Consider the following 15,706-nt stretch of genomic DNA (forward strand, 5'->3'; position numbering starts at 1 on the left):
GTGGGCAAACTTGGTCCTTCAGAATTCCATTCCTTTTATTATGCAACTGCAGTAACTCTGTGAGCAAAGATTAGAGTTATTTCATTAAACACATAGTATAGTCACACTGGTCAAGTTGAGGGTAGGGGATTATAGCCTTTAGGCCAAATCAATGCATGGGTACACAGTTTTCACTTATAATACTAATTATTTTATGGGAGCTCATTACTCTGTCAGATACTTAAATTGGTCTATCAAGACCTTTATCACCATGTTCCCTAACTCTCATATGTTACTACATTCTTTTAAATTTTAACTATTGCATATAATATTTTCCAAAAACATTTTTTAATATCCAATTAAATTCCTAATATCCAAAATAGTAATATTCAGGAGACTCAAAAAGAACATTACAACCAGTTCCCTAAGACCAAACCACCAGGTACTTAACACACCCTATTTTACGACCCTACAATCAATCTATCTAACAGTCCTATTAAACTGCCCCTTCTTTGTTCAATATCTGTCCTAAAACAACTCATATAGCACAAAAAAACAAATACGGGTTCGGGTTCACTTTTTGGTGAACGTGATTATAATGCAGAATGCGTGAACACAGCCATAGGGTTTACTGTCATCGCCTGTTACTTGGCACAAAGTAGAGTCAGCAGTGATTTGATGGCGCTGCTTGAAAACCTACAAATACGTTCTTAATTCTTTACATTTATATAGCGCTATTCTCACAACTCAATGCACTCTCCATGCAGGGACGACTGGGAAGTGAACCCACAATCTCCTTACTGCAAAGCAATAGCGTTGTCTATTTGAATAACCTTTGTAGGTCTGCGCGCATGGTCAGCCATTGTACAGTGCCTCCTGGAGAAAATGTAAGGTGAACAGCCGTGCTCAGGGGCCCGATAGTGTAGGATCCATTCTGGTAGTAACCGATATGAACCAGCAACCATCGTGATACCAGCACAGATCCTTAGCCTCAAAGCCAACATTTCACCCATGCACCTTCTCAAATAAAGTGCTCTGACAAACATTCAGAGGATAAGACAAATGCCAAAAATTCCAATTAAGAAAGACTTTAATCATGGGTGTGATTTACGTTTTGTTTCACACATGCCTATCATTCACATTGTAGATTGTAGACAACTGTCATTTTTGGTCTTGCAAACGGTGAGCCCACACAGTGGCTCCATATGTCTTCTTAGGGCCTTATTAAGGTCAGCCTGATCTGAATCAAAGGGGTGAATTATTATTGGACTTCTGTTAAAGTAATGAACAGTTAATAATAGACTCAATGCATTTCTCCATCTAACCCGAGGCTACAAGTTTTAGTTGTAACTATTAAGGTAAGAAAGATGGCATAATCACCAAAGAGAGGATCCTTTGTTGGGTAGCAATGTTCACACTTTCTACAATTGGTAAGGAAGATGCTGTTGGGAGTAAAACCATTAACCTGTCATTTGTGAGGTTTGGGCATCTGTTGAAATTTACTCCTGTGAGTTGTCAACAAAGGGTAAGCAGAGCCCCAGTGAATATGAAGGAAACCCAAGGCACACAGAGAAGATGTAGTATAATGTTTAATCTGAAATATCACTTTTGACACTCAAAAAATTCTCCAGGAATAGCTGGGGTCAGGTGTTTGGGATATGGCTCTGTGAGCATCTGGACATCATCCATAACAAGACAAGTGCACATTAAAACATAATTAATGAAGTTAAATGAATCCCTGCTTCTGACTGCCAGGTCAGTAGAAATACAACCTAAGAGTTGGTGAGGGTTTCATAGACGGCACTTAGCAGTAGACTTCTTATTAAGCCAAGTCTATTTTACAGCTTTTATCTCAGAATTGTTGTTCACCTACCAACACAATATAAATGCTCTTTATGAAGTCAGAGGCACACTTACCCTCCAATTTGTTTTTTCATTTTGGCACAAAGCAGTAGGTCGGTGAACAGGAAGACATGTCGCAGTTTCCGTGCCCCTTCGACCAACTCCACCATGAAACGATCTTTCAGAAGCTGTCGATGCTAAGCAGAAAAACACAATGGAAAGAATCTTAAAACTTTTAGAGTTGCATGTTTTGGACACTTGAATGAGATTCACTCGGTCCTGTATAGAGAACACACAAGGCTCAACGAAACAGTTCCAAGATTTAAGTCACAGGGTATAATGAGGAGAAGTCTGGCTAATGACTTCATAAATCATTGTTATGACACAGCTATATCATATCTAAAGATTTTTTGATAAAATAAATTAAAAAGAGCACTACAGACTCAGAAACTAGTTTCACCCAGAATAAAATAAAAAAAAAATGTGTGTAAAATCACAAATACTAAACTACAAAACAAACTGATGTCTATTCCTTAAATGCCAATAGAACACAACATTATTAAAATGTTATGGTAATTGCAAAATGAGCCACAAGAGGGTATACTGAATGCTTAAAAGACACCAGACGTAACTGGATGCCACCAGAGGGCACTGCTGAGTTTGCCTGTTTTCATTCTGCCCTATTATTATGGGCTGGGAATTGTTCTGCATAGAAATAAGACTGGAGCAAGATAAACAGGAAGACGCTGGTTTGTGGTGACTTTATTTTAATCATCCTGCCTAATCCACAATGCCATACAACACTACACAGTAAACAACATAACAAAGAAAGCAGCATCAATATGTGGGAAAAAGACCCAGTTAGCAGAAGGAAGATGCGTGCATGGTAATCCATGGTGGCCAGGAAGGAACGTACACCGAATAAAGAGGCAGCTGGCACTTTATGACACTGCACTGTAGCATTAGAGTCGTCTGCAAGCCAAGACAAGTGAGGATGTGGCAGATTATACTACTACAGATGACGACGGTTGGTCAGTGCAGATGAACATTGGCACTGGCTCCAAGGCTCCTGCCAGATTATAAGCAAGTAGCTTGTTTCAGAAGCAGTGAGCAACAGCAGATGACATCCTCGAGCCCTGCTGCGCAAACGGCAGGCAGTTCACAGACTAAAGAATTAGTCAAGCAGAGCCTAGTGCCGCAGCAAAGACAGCTCAAACACAGAGGGCATCAGGGTGCTGCCTTGACCCGCTCACAAAAGGATATCAAAGCAACAAGTATACAAATGGTCTTGTGCCAGACATGGTTGAAAATGTGTTTTTTTGAGTGTGTGTTAATTTTGTCTTTTACTATCAGATGTTCAGGCTGTCTGAGACCCAGGCAATAATGTGGAGGCCAATGCCCATAATATCTTCAGAATAACTTAAGAACTATATGTCTGTGTATTTGTGTGTGTGTGTGTGTGTACAAAAGATCAACTTCTCAAATCCCAGTGTTTATATTTACCTGAAAGGAAGCAAACCACTGCTGATTTGGCCATGCTCATAAACTAGGCCATGCTTATTATTACAGTTATTTATTTTTATTTTACATTAAAATGCAAAAATGTATTATTTGGTTCTACCAGAAAATGGTGAGAAATACACTTTGTACAAACTCAAAACCTACAATGTGTAAAATGTCACATTTTATTTAATCCATAGACTGCACAGTGTTGCTCAGCAAACTGCTGCCTTGCAGTTAGGAGACCCAGGTTCGCTTCCTGGGTTCTCCCTGTGTGCCGTTTGCATGTTCTCCCCGTGTCTGCGTGGGTTTCCTCCCACAGTCCAAAGACATGCAGGTTAGGAAATTGGCGATTCTAAATTGTCCCTAGTGTGTGCTTGGTGTAAGTGTGTCTGTGTGTGCACACGCCCTGCCCAGGGTTTGTTTCCTGCGTTGCGCCCTGTGTTGGCTGGGATTGGCTCCAGCAGACCTTCGTGACCCTGTAGTTAGGAAGTAGCAGGTTGGATAATGGATGGATGGATGAATGGAAAATGTTTAGTGAAATATGTCCAAGCAAAAGAACTTGATCAGTTTCACACTCTTATAACCCCTACTCATTCTGAAGGTGAACCGTTTGGCACCTGGCATTTGCTCAAGGCCAAAGCTTTCTGCTGGCAGGTTTTTGTTTGTCACCACCATGTCACATGCTGTTTGTTAAGAGACTGGAATTCCCTGCACACATTACACAGTGCAACATGGGGCATAAAAACCCACATACAGCGACCTCCACAATTATTGAACCCCTGGTTAAGAGGTGTTCTTAGGAGGCTTCTGATAAATTCTTTTTTTTCCCAAAAAATATAGGCTCACAGCACAAAAAAAGAGAAAAATCCAACCTTTAACTGAAGTACATTTATTCATTGGAGGAAAAAAAATCTCACAATAAGAATTTTTTTTTTTTTACATTAAATCATGTGTGCCACAATTATTGGAACCCCTAACAATTCCTATAAAATAAATGTAATTGAAGCATATTTGTAATTTCTAGTTTAGTGTTTAAAGTTGATCAGAGTAAACTGGAACTTTTAATTAGTAATTAATGACTTCCTGTGTCCCTGGGGTATAAATATGACGTGACACAGAGTGTTATTGCTCTTAGCCACTCTTCAACATGGGAAAGACAAGAGAACATGCCGTTCAAGTAAGGCAGATGTGTGTTGGCCTTCAAAAGTCAGGTAATGGCTACAAGAAAATAGCTACACGTGTAAACCTGCGTGTATCTACAGTCAGAGTAATAATAAAGAAGTGTAAAACAGCAGGAACAGTGACAAACAAGGCTGGATGAGGACCACCACGCACAGTGTGGAGGATGGTAAGAGAAGTCACTGTTAAATAACTGCACCAAAGAGTGGTATCTTGGGGTCACAAAGTTTCCGTGACAACCATAAGATGCTATCCCTATGCCAACAAGCTGCTGGGGAGACATGCAAGGAAAAAGCCTTTTCTCACCTACAATCACAAATGTAAACGTCTGGAGTTTCGTAAGCAGTACTGGGACTTCAAATGGGACAGTGTGCTTTGGTCAGATGAGACTAAAATTGAACTTTTTGGCAACAAACATTCTAAGTGGGTCTGGTGTGAATCCAAGAATGAGTATGCAGACAAGCACCTCTTGCCCACTGTAAAGTATGGTGGAAGATCTGCGATGCTGTGGGGCTGTTTCTCTTCCAAAGGTCCTGGAAACCTTGTTAGGGTGCGTGGCATCATGAACTCCTTGAAATGCTAGGACATTTTAAATCAAAATCTGGTGGCCTCTGTCAGAAACCTGAATAAGGGTCGTCATTGGGTCTTCCAGCAGGATAATGACCCTAAACAAATGGCAAAATCTACAAAAACATGGCTCAGCAGACACAAAATCAAGCTCCTCCCATGGCCATCTCAGTCCCCAGACCTCAACCCCATTGAAAACCTGTGGGGTGAGCTGAAGAGGAGAGGACCCAGGACTCTGGACGATCTAGAACGATTGGGCAAAGAGGAAAGGTCAAAAATTCTTTTCTCTGTATTCTCCAACCTTGTGAAATATTATACGAGAAGATTAAGTGTTGTCTTGTTGGCAAAAGGGGGTTGTACGAAATATTAACAGCAGGGGTGCCAATTATTGCAATTCCAATTATGGCACACATGATTTCATGTAAAAAAATGTGGAATGTTTTTCCCAATCAATAAATGAGCTTCAATTAAAGGTTGGATTTTTCTCTTTTTTGTGTTGTAAGCCTTTATTTTTTGGGGAAAAAAAATAATTTATTAGAAGCCTAAGAACACTTCTTAACCAAGGGTGCCAATAATTGTGGAGGGCGCTCTATCTACCTTTATGCAGCACTACACTATCAGACAAATATATTCCAAAGAGTGCAACAATAGCGCTAATGTTTAGGGCTAGTTTTTGCTTTGCACCCATGCTGCTAGTGTAGTTACCAGTCTTTTACAGTCGTTTATTGAAATAAGCAGCTTCTGAAAACGGACTGATGAGTTTGTTAAGTACTGTGCTTCAAGTGACAAGTACAGTGCCCCCGCTTGTTTTAATGTTGCATCAACATCTCCAGCATCCCGAGTTCAGATCCCAGCTTGGTTAACTTGTCTGTGCAGAGTTCTCACACACTCCTGGTGTCTGAATTTGTATTTTTCTTAATACTCTAGTTTTCTACTTCTACTGCAAAGATATGAATTTTAGATCACCTAACCGGAGAAAGTGTGGCCCGCACTGCACTAGCACATTACCAAGGCCTGCTTCCTGCCTTGTGTTGTTAGGATAGGCTGTTGCCCCAGTACACTCAAATTCAAATAAGAGGGATCAATGGGCAGATGGATAAAGAGCAATGACTTATCCTGAGAATGCTAGCGGCTAGTGATGCAGAGTTACTTACTGTAGTTCCTTATAACTCTTTAATTGAATGAAGTAGGATCAGTAAACGAAAGGAAAATTAAAATACATTTTTTCACCAAATAAATAATAATTTGTCAAATGTTGAGAAATAAAGTATATCAATCTTACCAATTTATTTTTATTTTATAGTCAAAAGGTGTCAATTATTATTACCTTGTGCTTGATGCTGCAGGAATGCAATTCAGCAACACAGGAACAAGGACATCAGAAAATGAAGCCAACAAATGGAGCCAACTTGTGTAAAAGATGTAAATATAAAGCAGCTCATTAAACAGCAGCCTGTATTAATTTTAAAGTGGATACCCAAAATCTTTTCATCTTGAGTAAACTCTTCAATATTTGATGTGTAATGTAAAAGTACACTGCCCCCCTTTAAAGGTGCATGGTGTCATCAACTTCAGAAAATCCAATGTGCCCCTTAACAACATCCTAGAGAAGTGTGTTACACATGATGATTAATAATGAATTAAAGGCACGCTGTCTGAAGTCGGGTCGTTTATTAGAATAAACAATGCATTATGCAGAAGTGTTATCAATTTAAACCCACAGTCCGGCTACCAGCACTCACTAGGGAATGGCATTTCGCTGTTCGCTGAAAGTAAAAGCGGGTAGCCAATTAAAAAAAAGACAGCCAGACTGGGAGGTTGCATGCATGTGTGGGTCGGGAAGGCAGCTCCCATTGTGCCATGCAATATAAAGTTCATTCTGCTACAACTCAAATATAAATCAAAATATTACTTGCTAACTGTCCACATCACTCTTTATGTTTTAAAGACATAACAATCCTGAAAGGAAATCGGCAGGAAAGGGAGAGAAGAGGACCTCTACTGCCTATGGGGTGATCTGCATTGATTTTGCTTATTTCATTCTTTGGGCTGCCTACTCCAGTGAGAAACCACCCCATGACACATAACCCCTTGAAAACAAACTAAGACCAGCACAAAAAGAGAAGAACTATACTATAGCCAGGGTGGACTCACCTCTCCCTTCTTGACAGTCATGGACTGCCTGCGTGGTGTGATCTCCTCATTGATACTGGAAAGGAAGTTCTGGGAGATACGAAGAGCATCTTGTAGCAGTGGGTAATCAGGATGGCTTGCCGGGGTGTGTTTCAGCAAATCCTGCACAGGATAAGTCAAGAGCTGTAATCAAAGTCTTAACCGTAAGCTCAAGCTGTTTATTACATCCACGTAAAGGAGCATGCTGCATTTTAAATTCTGAAATGAAACCGTAGCATGACACAAAATTGTTTTTCTTAAATAAAACTCAGGCAGGTGTACTTGGGAGATTCACAAATGTCTGCCGCCTTAAAAGGATTCACTTACATGTAGAACAAGAGTGCTGCGGGTGACTCGGTCCACTGGTTTATAAAGGAGTGCTGAAAAAAAAATAATAAGACAAGAGGGCCTTGTATGAAGTTTCCACAATAAAAATGTAAAAACAATGTGGCTAAAAAACACTACTCCAGAGGAGAATACATTTTCAGTTCTATTTCAAGGTATAAAGTATAGACTTTTTGAGATTTTGGAAGAAATCCTTTATAAATGAACTTACACCTCACCTCCTACAAAATTTGTTTATATGCTTTACTCTACTCTGTGTGTCACCTTCTAAAAATTGCCCAAACTCAAATGGGTCACCACTCACTGAGACGTTATCATTAGTGAAAGCATCACATGAAGGCCAAATTCTGACTATTGCAAGGAAGCAAAACTACTGATTTGCAGATAATGAATCTGCAACCTTTAAACAACTTTGGCAAAAATATAATTTATTACCAGAACATTTCTTCCGTGATATGAGAGTCAGAGAATCCATTCATAAATATTTTGCTGATTTATGTTGTAATGGATGGACTGGCTTCTAAATCAAGATGGACTCTGTTCCCTTATGTGGCCTAAAGCCTGTATAAAGGACAGTAAGGAAAATAACTGTGACATTCCAATATGAAGGGTCCCCGCTGCAGCTGGGCCACTGAGACTGACATCCTAGCAGCAATGGATGGGAGTTCCTCAGTGGGCTGGAAGGCCAACATAATGGACAGACGACATTAATTGATTGGCATCATGACTGGATTGGTTAGTCCCTTTGCTACTCGGGATACCAGAAGAAATGTGGCAGTTAAGAGACTGCCTGCCATACACAGGTTATCCCTCCATACACTTGGTGATAGCATCCCTTGTGGCAAGCCCCTATATGGATCCCCACAGATGTGGAAAAAAAATAAATGAAACAAGGGGTAAAATTAATTTATCTTACAGAAATGCATGAATAGACTGTTGAAATGGTTAATTAAACCAACAGAATGTTCCAGGGGATGATTCAAGAAACTGGATGATGTCATGTTATATCATTTACCCAATGAGCCATAACATTTCTCACTGACACAGAAATTTTCATAAAAGAAGAATAAGAACTGAACTTAAGAAATACGAAGAAGACCACAAATATAGTGGAATTAGACTTTTATTTTGGGGTATGTACGCTGGTTATACTATGTTCGGAAAACATCTGACATGTTTTAACCAATCAGAGCAAATGTCAGGATTAGCTCAGCACTGTTATGGAAATTCAGTTGTCAATAACTATAAACCTCAGTCTTCATTCTGTGAACATTCCATCACACAGTGTATCACTCTGCATGAAGACAAAATGAAGATGCAATGAACAAGCTTCCTCCTGCCTGGTTCTTCAGATTGATTTGATTGTTTAAATAAGAGATCCTAGTTGAAGAGAACATTTCTTTAATATATTTATCCCTGCCCTGTTGGATTCCATGGGGGCCACAATGGGGAGCTAGTGGGAGTTGAGTTTCACCTGATTTGATATGCTTCCTGTAAACAATGGTTTAGTCACTGACAGTACTCCCGGGACAGGTTTAAAAGAGCCTTCTACTTTGCCCAAAGAGTTAGAGTTAGGAGGTGGTGGACAACACTTGCTGGGAGGTGTGGAGGAGAAAGAAAAGTGCAGAGTGTTGTTACACATGGGCAAAAGGAACATCTATATATATAATTCACTAAGGCAAGACACCCATGGAAAGCACGCCGGAAGGGGCGTGGATTCACCAAGCCACCGACAAGTAAGATACCTACGGCGCACGAAGGGAGGAGCCACGCCCACCAACTCCAAGACCATTGGATACAATGACAACTCACAGAGCCACGCCCACCAACTCGGACGCGACGACACAGAAAAACCAGCGTCATTTATATTCGTCTGTCGTAGAGCCCTCATGTACCTCCGAGCCACCTTGACTGTTCATAGAGGCATGTTTCTCGCGGAGGTGAGTCGCCATATGCAGCGTGTAAAACAGTTTGCGAGGGGTATCTCATGGGATCCTTAAAACAATCCTTTACAACTGAGGTTAAAACACAATGAAGTAAGCAGTCTTTAAAACCGAGTTTTGGTTCGACGCCTGCGACCGCGTGCACCATTTCAAACTGTTTTACACGCTACATACAGCAATTCGCATCCGCGACAAACATGCGTCTTCTTCACTCACAGACAATTATATGTTGCTCTGTCCAGAGTTCCATCTTTTCATTCACTTTCTGTTGTATCCTCAGACCCTCCCTTTTTAGACAACTGTGTCTTTCCAGAAGTGCTCAACCATCAATAATTAATTATGCGGCGTTTGTTATGCCGCAGGTTCACTATTGTGTTGTATTTTGCTCTCTCCAGAGTTCCATCTTTTCATTCACTTACTGTTGTATTCTCACACCAACCCATTTTAGACATCCGTGTCTTTCCAGAAGTGTTTAGCATTCAATAAATAATTATGCACGAGATTGGCCGTGTATCTACCCAACGCAGAGAGGCGTGGGTAAGCCGTTGAACCCCATTCGGGCTGCAAGCCGTGGAATTCCCACTAAGTGCGACTCATACGCTTCTACTCATTACGTCCCTACCCTTTGTGCACACCCCCCCTCCTACCGTGGTCGGGTATCTTGGTGGTTTATATAGAAAAGCAGCCAAAACCGAGGGGTATCCCATGGGGTCCTTAAAACGTTCCATTACAACTGAAGTTAAAACACAATGAAGTAAGCAGTCTTTAAAAACCAAGTTTTCGGTTACGATGCACAACCGCGTGCACCATAGCAAACTGTTTTATATGCTACATACAGCAATTCGCATCCGTGACAAACATGCGTCTTCTTAGATGCTCCTGCACTTTGTACACACCCCCCTCCCACCTCGCTAATACCGTGGTCGGGTGTCTTGGTGGATTATATATAGAAAGGCAGCCAAAACCGCACAGACCAATGAAAAGTCTAGAGTTCCATCTTTTCATTCACTTTCTGTTGTATCCTCAAACCGTCCCTTTTTAGACAACTGTGTCTTTCCAGAAATGTTCAACCATCAATAAATAATTATGCAGCGTTTGTTATGCCGCGGGTTCACTATTGTGTTGTATTTTGCTCTCTCCAGAGTTCCATCTTTTCATTCACTTACTGTTGTATTCTCACACCAAGCCGTTTTAAACAACCATGCCTTTCCAGAAGTGTTTAGCATTCAATAAATAATTATGCATGACATTGAGTGTGTGTCTACCCGGCGCAGAGAGGTGTGGGTAAGGCGTTGAACCCCATTCGGGCTGCAAACCGTGGAATTCCCACTAAGTGCGACTCATACGCTCCCACTGGTTGCGTCCCAACCCTTTGTACACACCCCCCTCCCACCTCGCTACTACCGGCGTCGGGTGTCTTGGTGGATTATATATAAAAAAGCAGCCAAAACCGCACAGAGCAATGAAAATTCTACGTCAGTCACATGTACATCTGGACTGTGTAAAGACGACGACTCAAGTGACAAGTTGGAGGTGGGCACATGAGCGGGCAGTGCATACTAAATGGGAAATCAGCAGACTAGCATGACGGACGGAGCTGAATGGACATCCTTCTCCTTTCCTCCTGTTCCAGACTCCGCGCCGTGCACCCCCATCCCTCCGTCTGGCAGGAGAAGTCGCGAGGACAGTCCGCCAGTTTTCAGTCACGGACGATTGTGTGTTGGTTCGTTCCGTGCATTGTTACAATGTTGCTTTTCTTGCCGATTTATTACATTACCAATTTTTCAAATGTTAATTTTCTCCCTGTGCTTAATAATTATTAAAAAACAGGCCTGATTATGCGGCGTATGGTACGCCGCGGGTTGGCTAGTCAATTATAGAGAATGGGAGACACTGTCACGCAGGAGGCAGCCACTGAAAAGGATTTAGGGTTTATTTTGACACCTTTTTCTAAGCAATGTACAGAAGAAACTAAAATAGCAAATAAAATGTAAAGTTATATCTTAAAAACTATTCAATATAAATCAAGGGAGGTTAATGCACGAATATCTATAGCATTGTGTGCAGTTCTATTCACCACAATACAAGAAGACATAACAGGGCCTGAAGCTGTGCAGAGGAGAGCAACCAAGTGCATCCCACTACTTAAGGAGATATCATACTGTGACAGACTCAGAGAATTAAACATGGTTTAGTCTGAGCAGAAGAGACTGTTGAGGACCTTATCCTGGTATTTAAAATATGCAAATGCATTGATAAAGTATATCTAGCAAAATTCTTTTAGCCTAAGGATGAATCACTTACTATAAGACAAACATGGAAATTATGGGGAAGTGCGTTTAAGACTAATGCCAGAAAGTACTGGAACAAACCACTGAGGCATGTAGTTGAAGCAGAAACCTTGACATATTTGAAGTAGAATCTGGCTTGATGGACCGAATGGTCTCCTCTTGTCAAATTTATTATTAATTAAGCCTTTATATTCAAACACTGCACATCCTTATTTAAACCTGGGTCTGTGCCTGTCAGGCTACTCGACAAATCATTGTAAATGAGATTGTTAGTCTTCTACAATGGGAGGAAGTGGGCAAGGAGGACAAGCAGATGAAGGCTTTTCGGTCCCACTTACTCAATTTCCTCTTTTATTGATGTTTTAAGCATAGATGTTACCTTTGGTAGTCTGGCAATGGCCTGTTGTGACAAGTATTTGATTTGGGCAGCACTTATTTTTTTTATTATTATCATGATGGATCTGTTTGTTACCTACTAGCTAACTTTTGCAGATTTGCTTGTGTTCACTTGTCTCTTTCTTGTAGTGTTATGCAATGCAACACACCAGTTATTCACTGTTCTGTTTAGCCTAAAACTGCATCACAAAAACTATTTTCCTTTTTTCAAAAATTAAATATTTTTTGGGGCTAAATTTGTGGAAGGTTGCAGAGGGGGTATCCAGTAAGCCAGTGAGCCTATGGAATTAATAATTATAATAATAATATTTAATTTCTCCAGCACCTTTCAATGGACTGAAGTGTGCCCAGAGCAGAGGCTTCCAGCCAGCAGGTTAGGAAATTCAATTGGCTTTCAAGTTCATTGGCTCGATGTTTAAGAAATTAAAGATTCTCATCTGATGATATTTTGCTGAAGACGAAATGTCATTACAAAAGTTTTTTTTAAATAAAATGACTTTTACTACTTATGAGTTACCTACATTTATGCCTAAATGCAAATCACTGGTTACTTTTTGGTGAGGTGACTTATAAGCAGGCTTATTACTTCGGCTTCACAACAGATGGGCTGAGGTTAATTCAAATAAACTAAGCACTGAAGCAAAAGACACAGAGCCAGCATTTTAATTTCTGATATTTTTGGCAGCTGCATCCACAATTTTTGCTTTACTTTGCATCAAAAAACAGTATTTTAAAAAGTGGATGCTGTTTTTAAAGCAGCCAAAAATAAAACAATGTCCTTACCTTCCAGAGAGTTTTTGGCTGCCTGCTCTCTGGAATCCTTTGAACTCCTTACTTTAAGATTCTGAAAAAAGAAAATAAAAATAAGGTATTGACCCACATCAAATTCGCTATAGTGCGCTCTATATGTAGTGTATTTCTTTATTTATCTCAATATTCATAGTGCCAATCATCTATCAATCATTTATATAATGCATTTCTTTACCTATTACAAAACACATTTCTTTTTGCAAATGCTAAAAAAGTGTTACATTTCAACATCACCTCAGATAAATAATGGAAATGTAATTATTAAATAAACACAAATAAAACCATGATGTTTTAATATTCAGAATGCCTCCAATCAAATCCAGTAAATGTAGCATGTCTTGCCTGAATTAGTTTTTTGACATATTGAGAGAAGACACAAAGACATACAGTGGTGTGAAAAACTATTTGCCCCCTTCCTGATTTCTTATTCTTTTGCATGTTTGTCACACAAAATGTTTCTGATCATCAAACACATTTAACCATTAGTCAAATATAACACAAGTAAACACAAAATGCAGTTTTTAAATGATGGTTTTTATTATTTAGGGAGAAAAAATCCAAACCTACATGGCCCTGTGTGAAAAAGTAATTGCCCCCTGAACCTAATAACTGGTTGAGCCACCCTTAGCAGCAATAACTGCAATCAAGCGTTTGCGATAACTTGCAATGAGTCTCTTACAGCGCTCTGGAGGAATTTTGGCCCACTCATCTTTGCAGAATTGTTGTAATTCAGCTTTATTTGAGGGTTTTCTAGCATGAACCGCCTTTTTAAGGTCATGCCATAGCATCTCAATTGGATTCAGGTCAGGACTTTGACTAGGCCACTCCAAAGTCTTCATTTTGTTTTTCTTCAGCCATTCAGAGGTGGATTTGCTGGTGTGTTTTGGGTCATTGTCCTGTTGCAGCACCCAAGATTGCTTCAGCTTGAGTTGACGAACAGATGGCCGGACATTCTCCTTCAGGATTTTTTGGTAGACAGTAGAATTCATGGTTCCATCTATCACAGCAAGCCTTCCAGGTCCTGAAGAAGCAAAACAACCCCAGACCATCACACTACCACCACCATATTTTACTGTTGGTATGATGTTCTTTTCTGAAATGCTGTGTTCCTTTTACGCCAGATGTAACGGGACATTTGCCTTCCAAAAAGTTCAACTTTTGTCTCATCAGTCCACAAGGTATTTTCCCAAAAGTCTTGGCAATCATTGAGATGTTTCGTAGCAAAATTAAGACGAGCCCTAATGTTCTTTTGCTTAACAGTGGTTTGCATCTTGGAAATCTGCCATGCAGGCCGTTTTTGCCCAGTCTCTTTCTTATGGTGGAGTCGTGAACACTGACCTTAATTGAAGCAAGTGAGGCCTGCAGTTCTTTAGACGTTGTCCTGGGGTCTTTTGTGACCTCTCGGATGAGTCGTCTCTGCGCTCTTGGGGTAATTTTGGTCGGCCGGCCACTCCTGGGAAGGTTCACCACTGCTCCATGTTTTTGCCATTTGTGGATAATGGCTCTCACTGTGGTTTGGTGGAGTCCCAAGGGTTTAGAAATGGCTTTATAACCTTTACCAGACTGATAGATCTCAATTACTTCTCTTCTCATTTGTTCCTGAATTTCTTTGGATCTTGGCATGATGTCTAGCTTTTGAGGTGCTTTTGGTCTACTTCTCTGTGTCAGGCAGCTCCTATTTAAGTGATTTCTTGATTGAAACAGGTGTGGCAGTAATCAGGCCTGGGGGTGGCTACGGAAATTGAACTCAGGTGTGATACACCACAGTTAGGTTATTTTTGAACAAGGGGCAATTACTTTTCACACAGGGTCATGTAGGTTTGGATTTTTTCTCCTAAATAATAAAACCATCATTTAAAAACTGCATTTTGTGTTTACTTGTGTTATATTTGACTAATGGTTCCATGTGTTTGATGATCAGAAACATTTTGTGTGACAAACATGCAAAAGAATAAGAAATCAGGAAGGGGGCAAATAGTTTTTCACACCACTGTAGTATTAACACTCATCTAATCAGATACACCCAAAGTCCATCTTTATTTTATATACTGCTTGTGTTATCGATATTGGACCAGACTGTGCCACCTGAGAATTGCCATCAGCTCATAGACCCACCCACACATTAACATTGAGGATACAGAACACAAGACAGATAGGCAGATAGCTGTTCTCGTATACATACTTACACCCTTTGTGAGGCTGACTAATCAAGTTATTGCTGTCTAATACAAATTAAAACACAGGTAATCTGTTCATGCCAATATCTGCCCAATTATGCTTTCTTGATGCAGTACATTCTTTGAAAATAAAGACCACACAATCAGCTTATCTCCTCAGTTTGTGGTTGTGGGCACTCTGTCATTCTCGGTCAAGATTTAAGGCAATAGAAAAACTGATTGCCCACAGAACAATGTCCCTAGAAATATTAAACCCCATATTCAATGGCTCATAGGCTGGCCTTTCTATAAGGGCTCATTTATACTTCACGCGACGCGACGCATGCTGCAGCGGACGCTCCTGCTACGCAAGCGTTGAAGTGTTTATACTTGCGCGCGTACTTTACGTAAATCTGGAGGAGTCCACCAGGTGGCAGTGTGAGATATTATCACGGTGAGAACATGTTTGGCTTCTCTGTGTTGTGAATTGCCTAAATCACCTATTAAATTTCGATAACACCTT

The 15,706-nt window shown here is 40.4% G+C and overlaps 1 protein-coding gene across 1 annotated transcript in view; it reads right to left on the reverse strand.

Moving 5' to 3' along the window:
• LOC120540944 (breakpoint cluster region protein-like) overlaps positions 1-15,706 on the reverse strand; it is a 184,027-nt gene that overhangs the window by 23,369 nt on the left and 144,952 nt on the right. The window contains exons 6-9 of the mRNA XM_039772144.1: positions 13,001-13,061; positions 7,570-7,622; positions 7,225-7,365; positions 1,897-2,018 (exon numbers count right to left, since the gene is read on the reverse strand). Of these exons, the coding sequence (XP_039628078.1) occupies positions 1,897-2,018; positions 7,225-7,365; positions 7,570-7,622; positions 13,001-13,061 (377 nt within the window). The remainder of the gene's footprint in view (positions 1-1,896; positions 2,019-7,224; positions 7,366-7,569; positions 7,623-13,000; positions 13,062-15,706) is intronic.

This window comes from Polypterus senegalus, chromosome 12 (genome assembly GCF_016835505.1).
Source record: "Polypterus senegalus isolate Bchr_013 chromosome 12, ASM1683550v1, whole genome shotgun sequence".
Lineage (NCBI taxonomy): Eukaryota > Metazoa > Chordata > Cladistia > Polypteriformes > Polypteridae > Polypterus > Polypterus senegalus.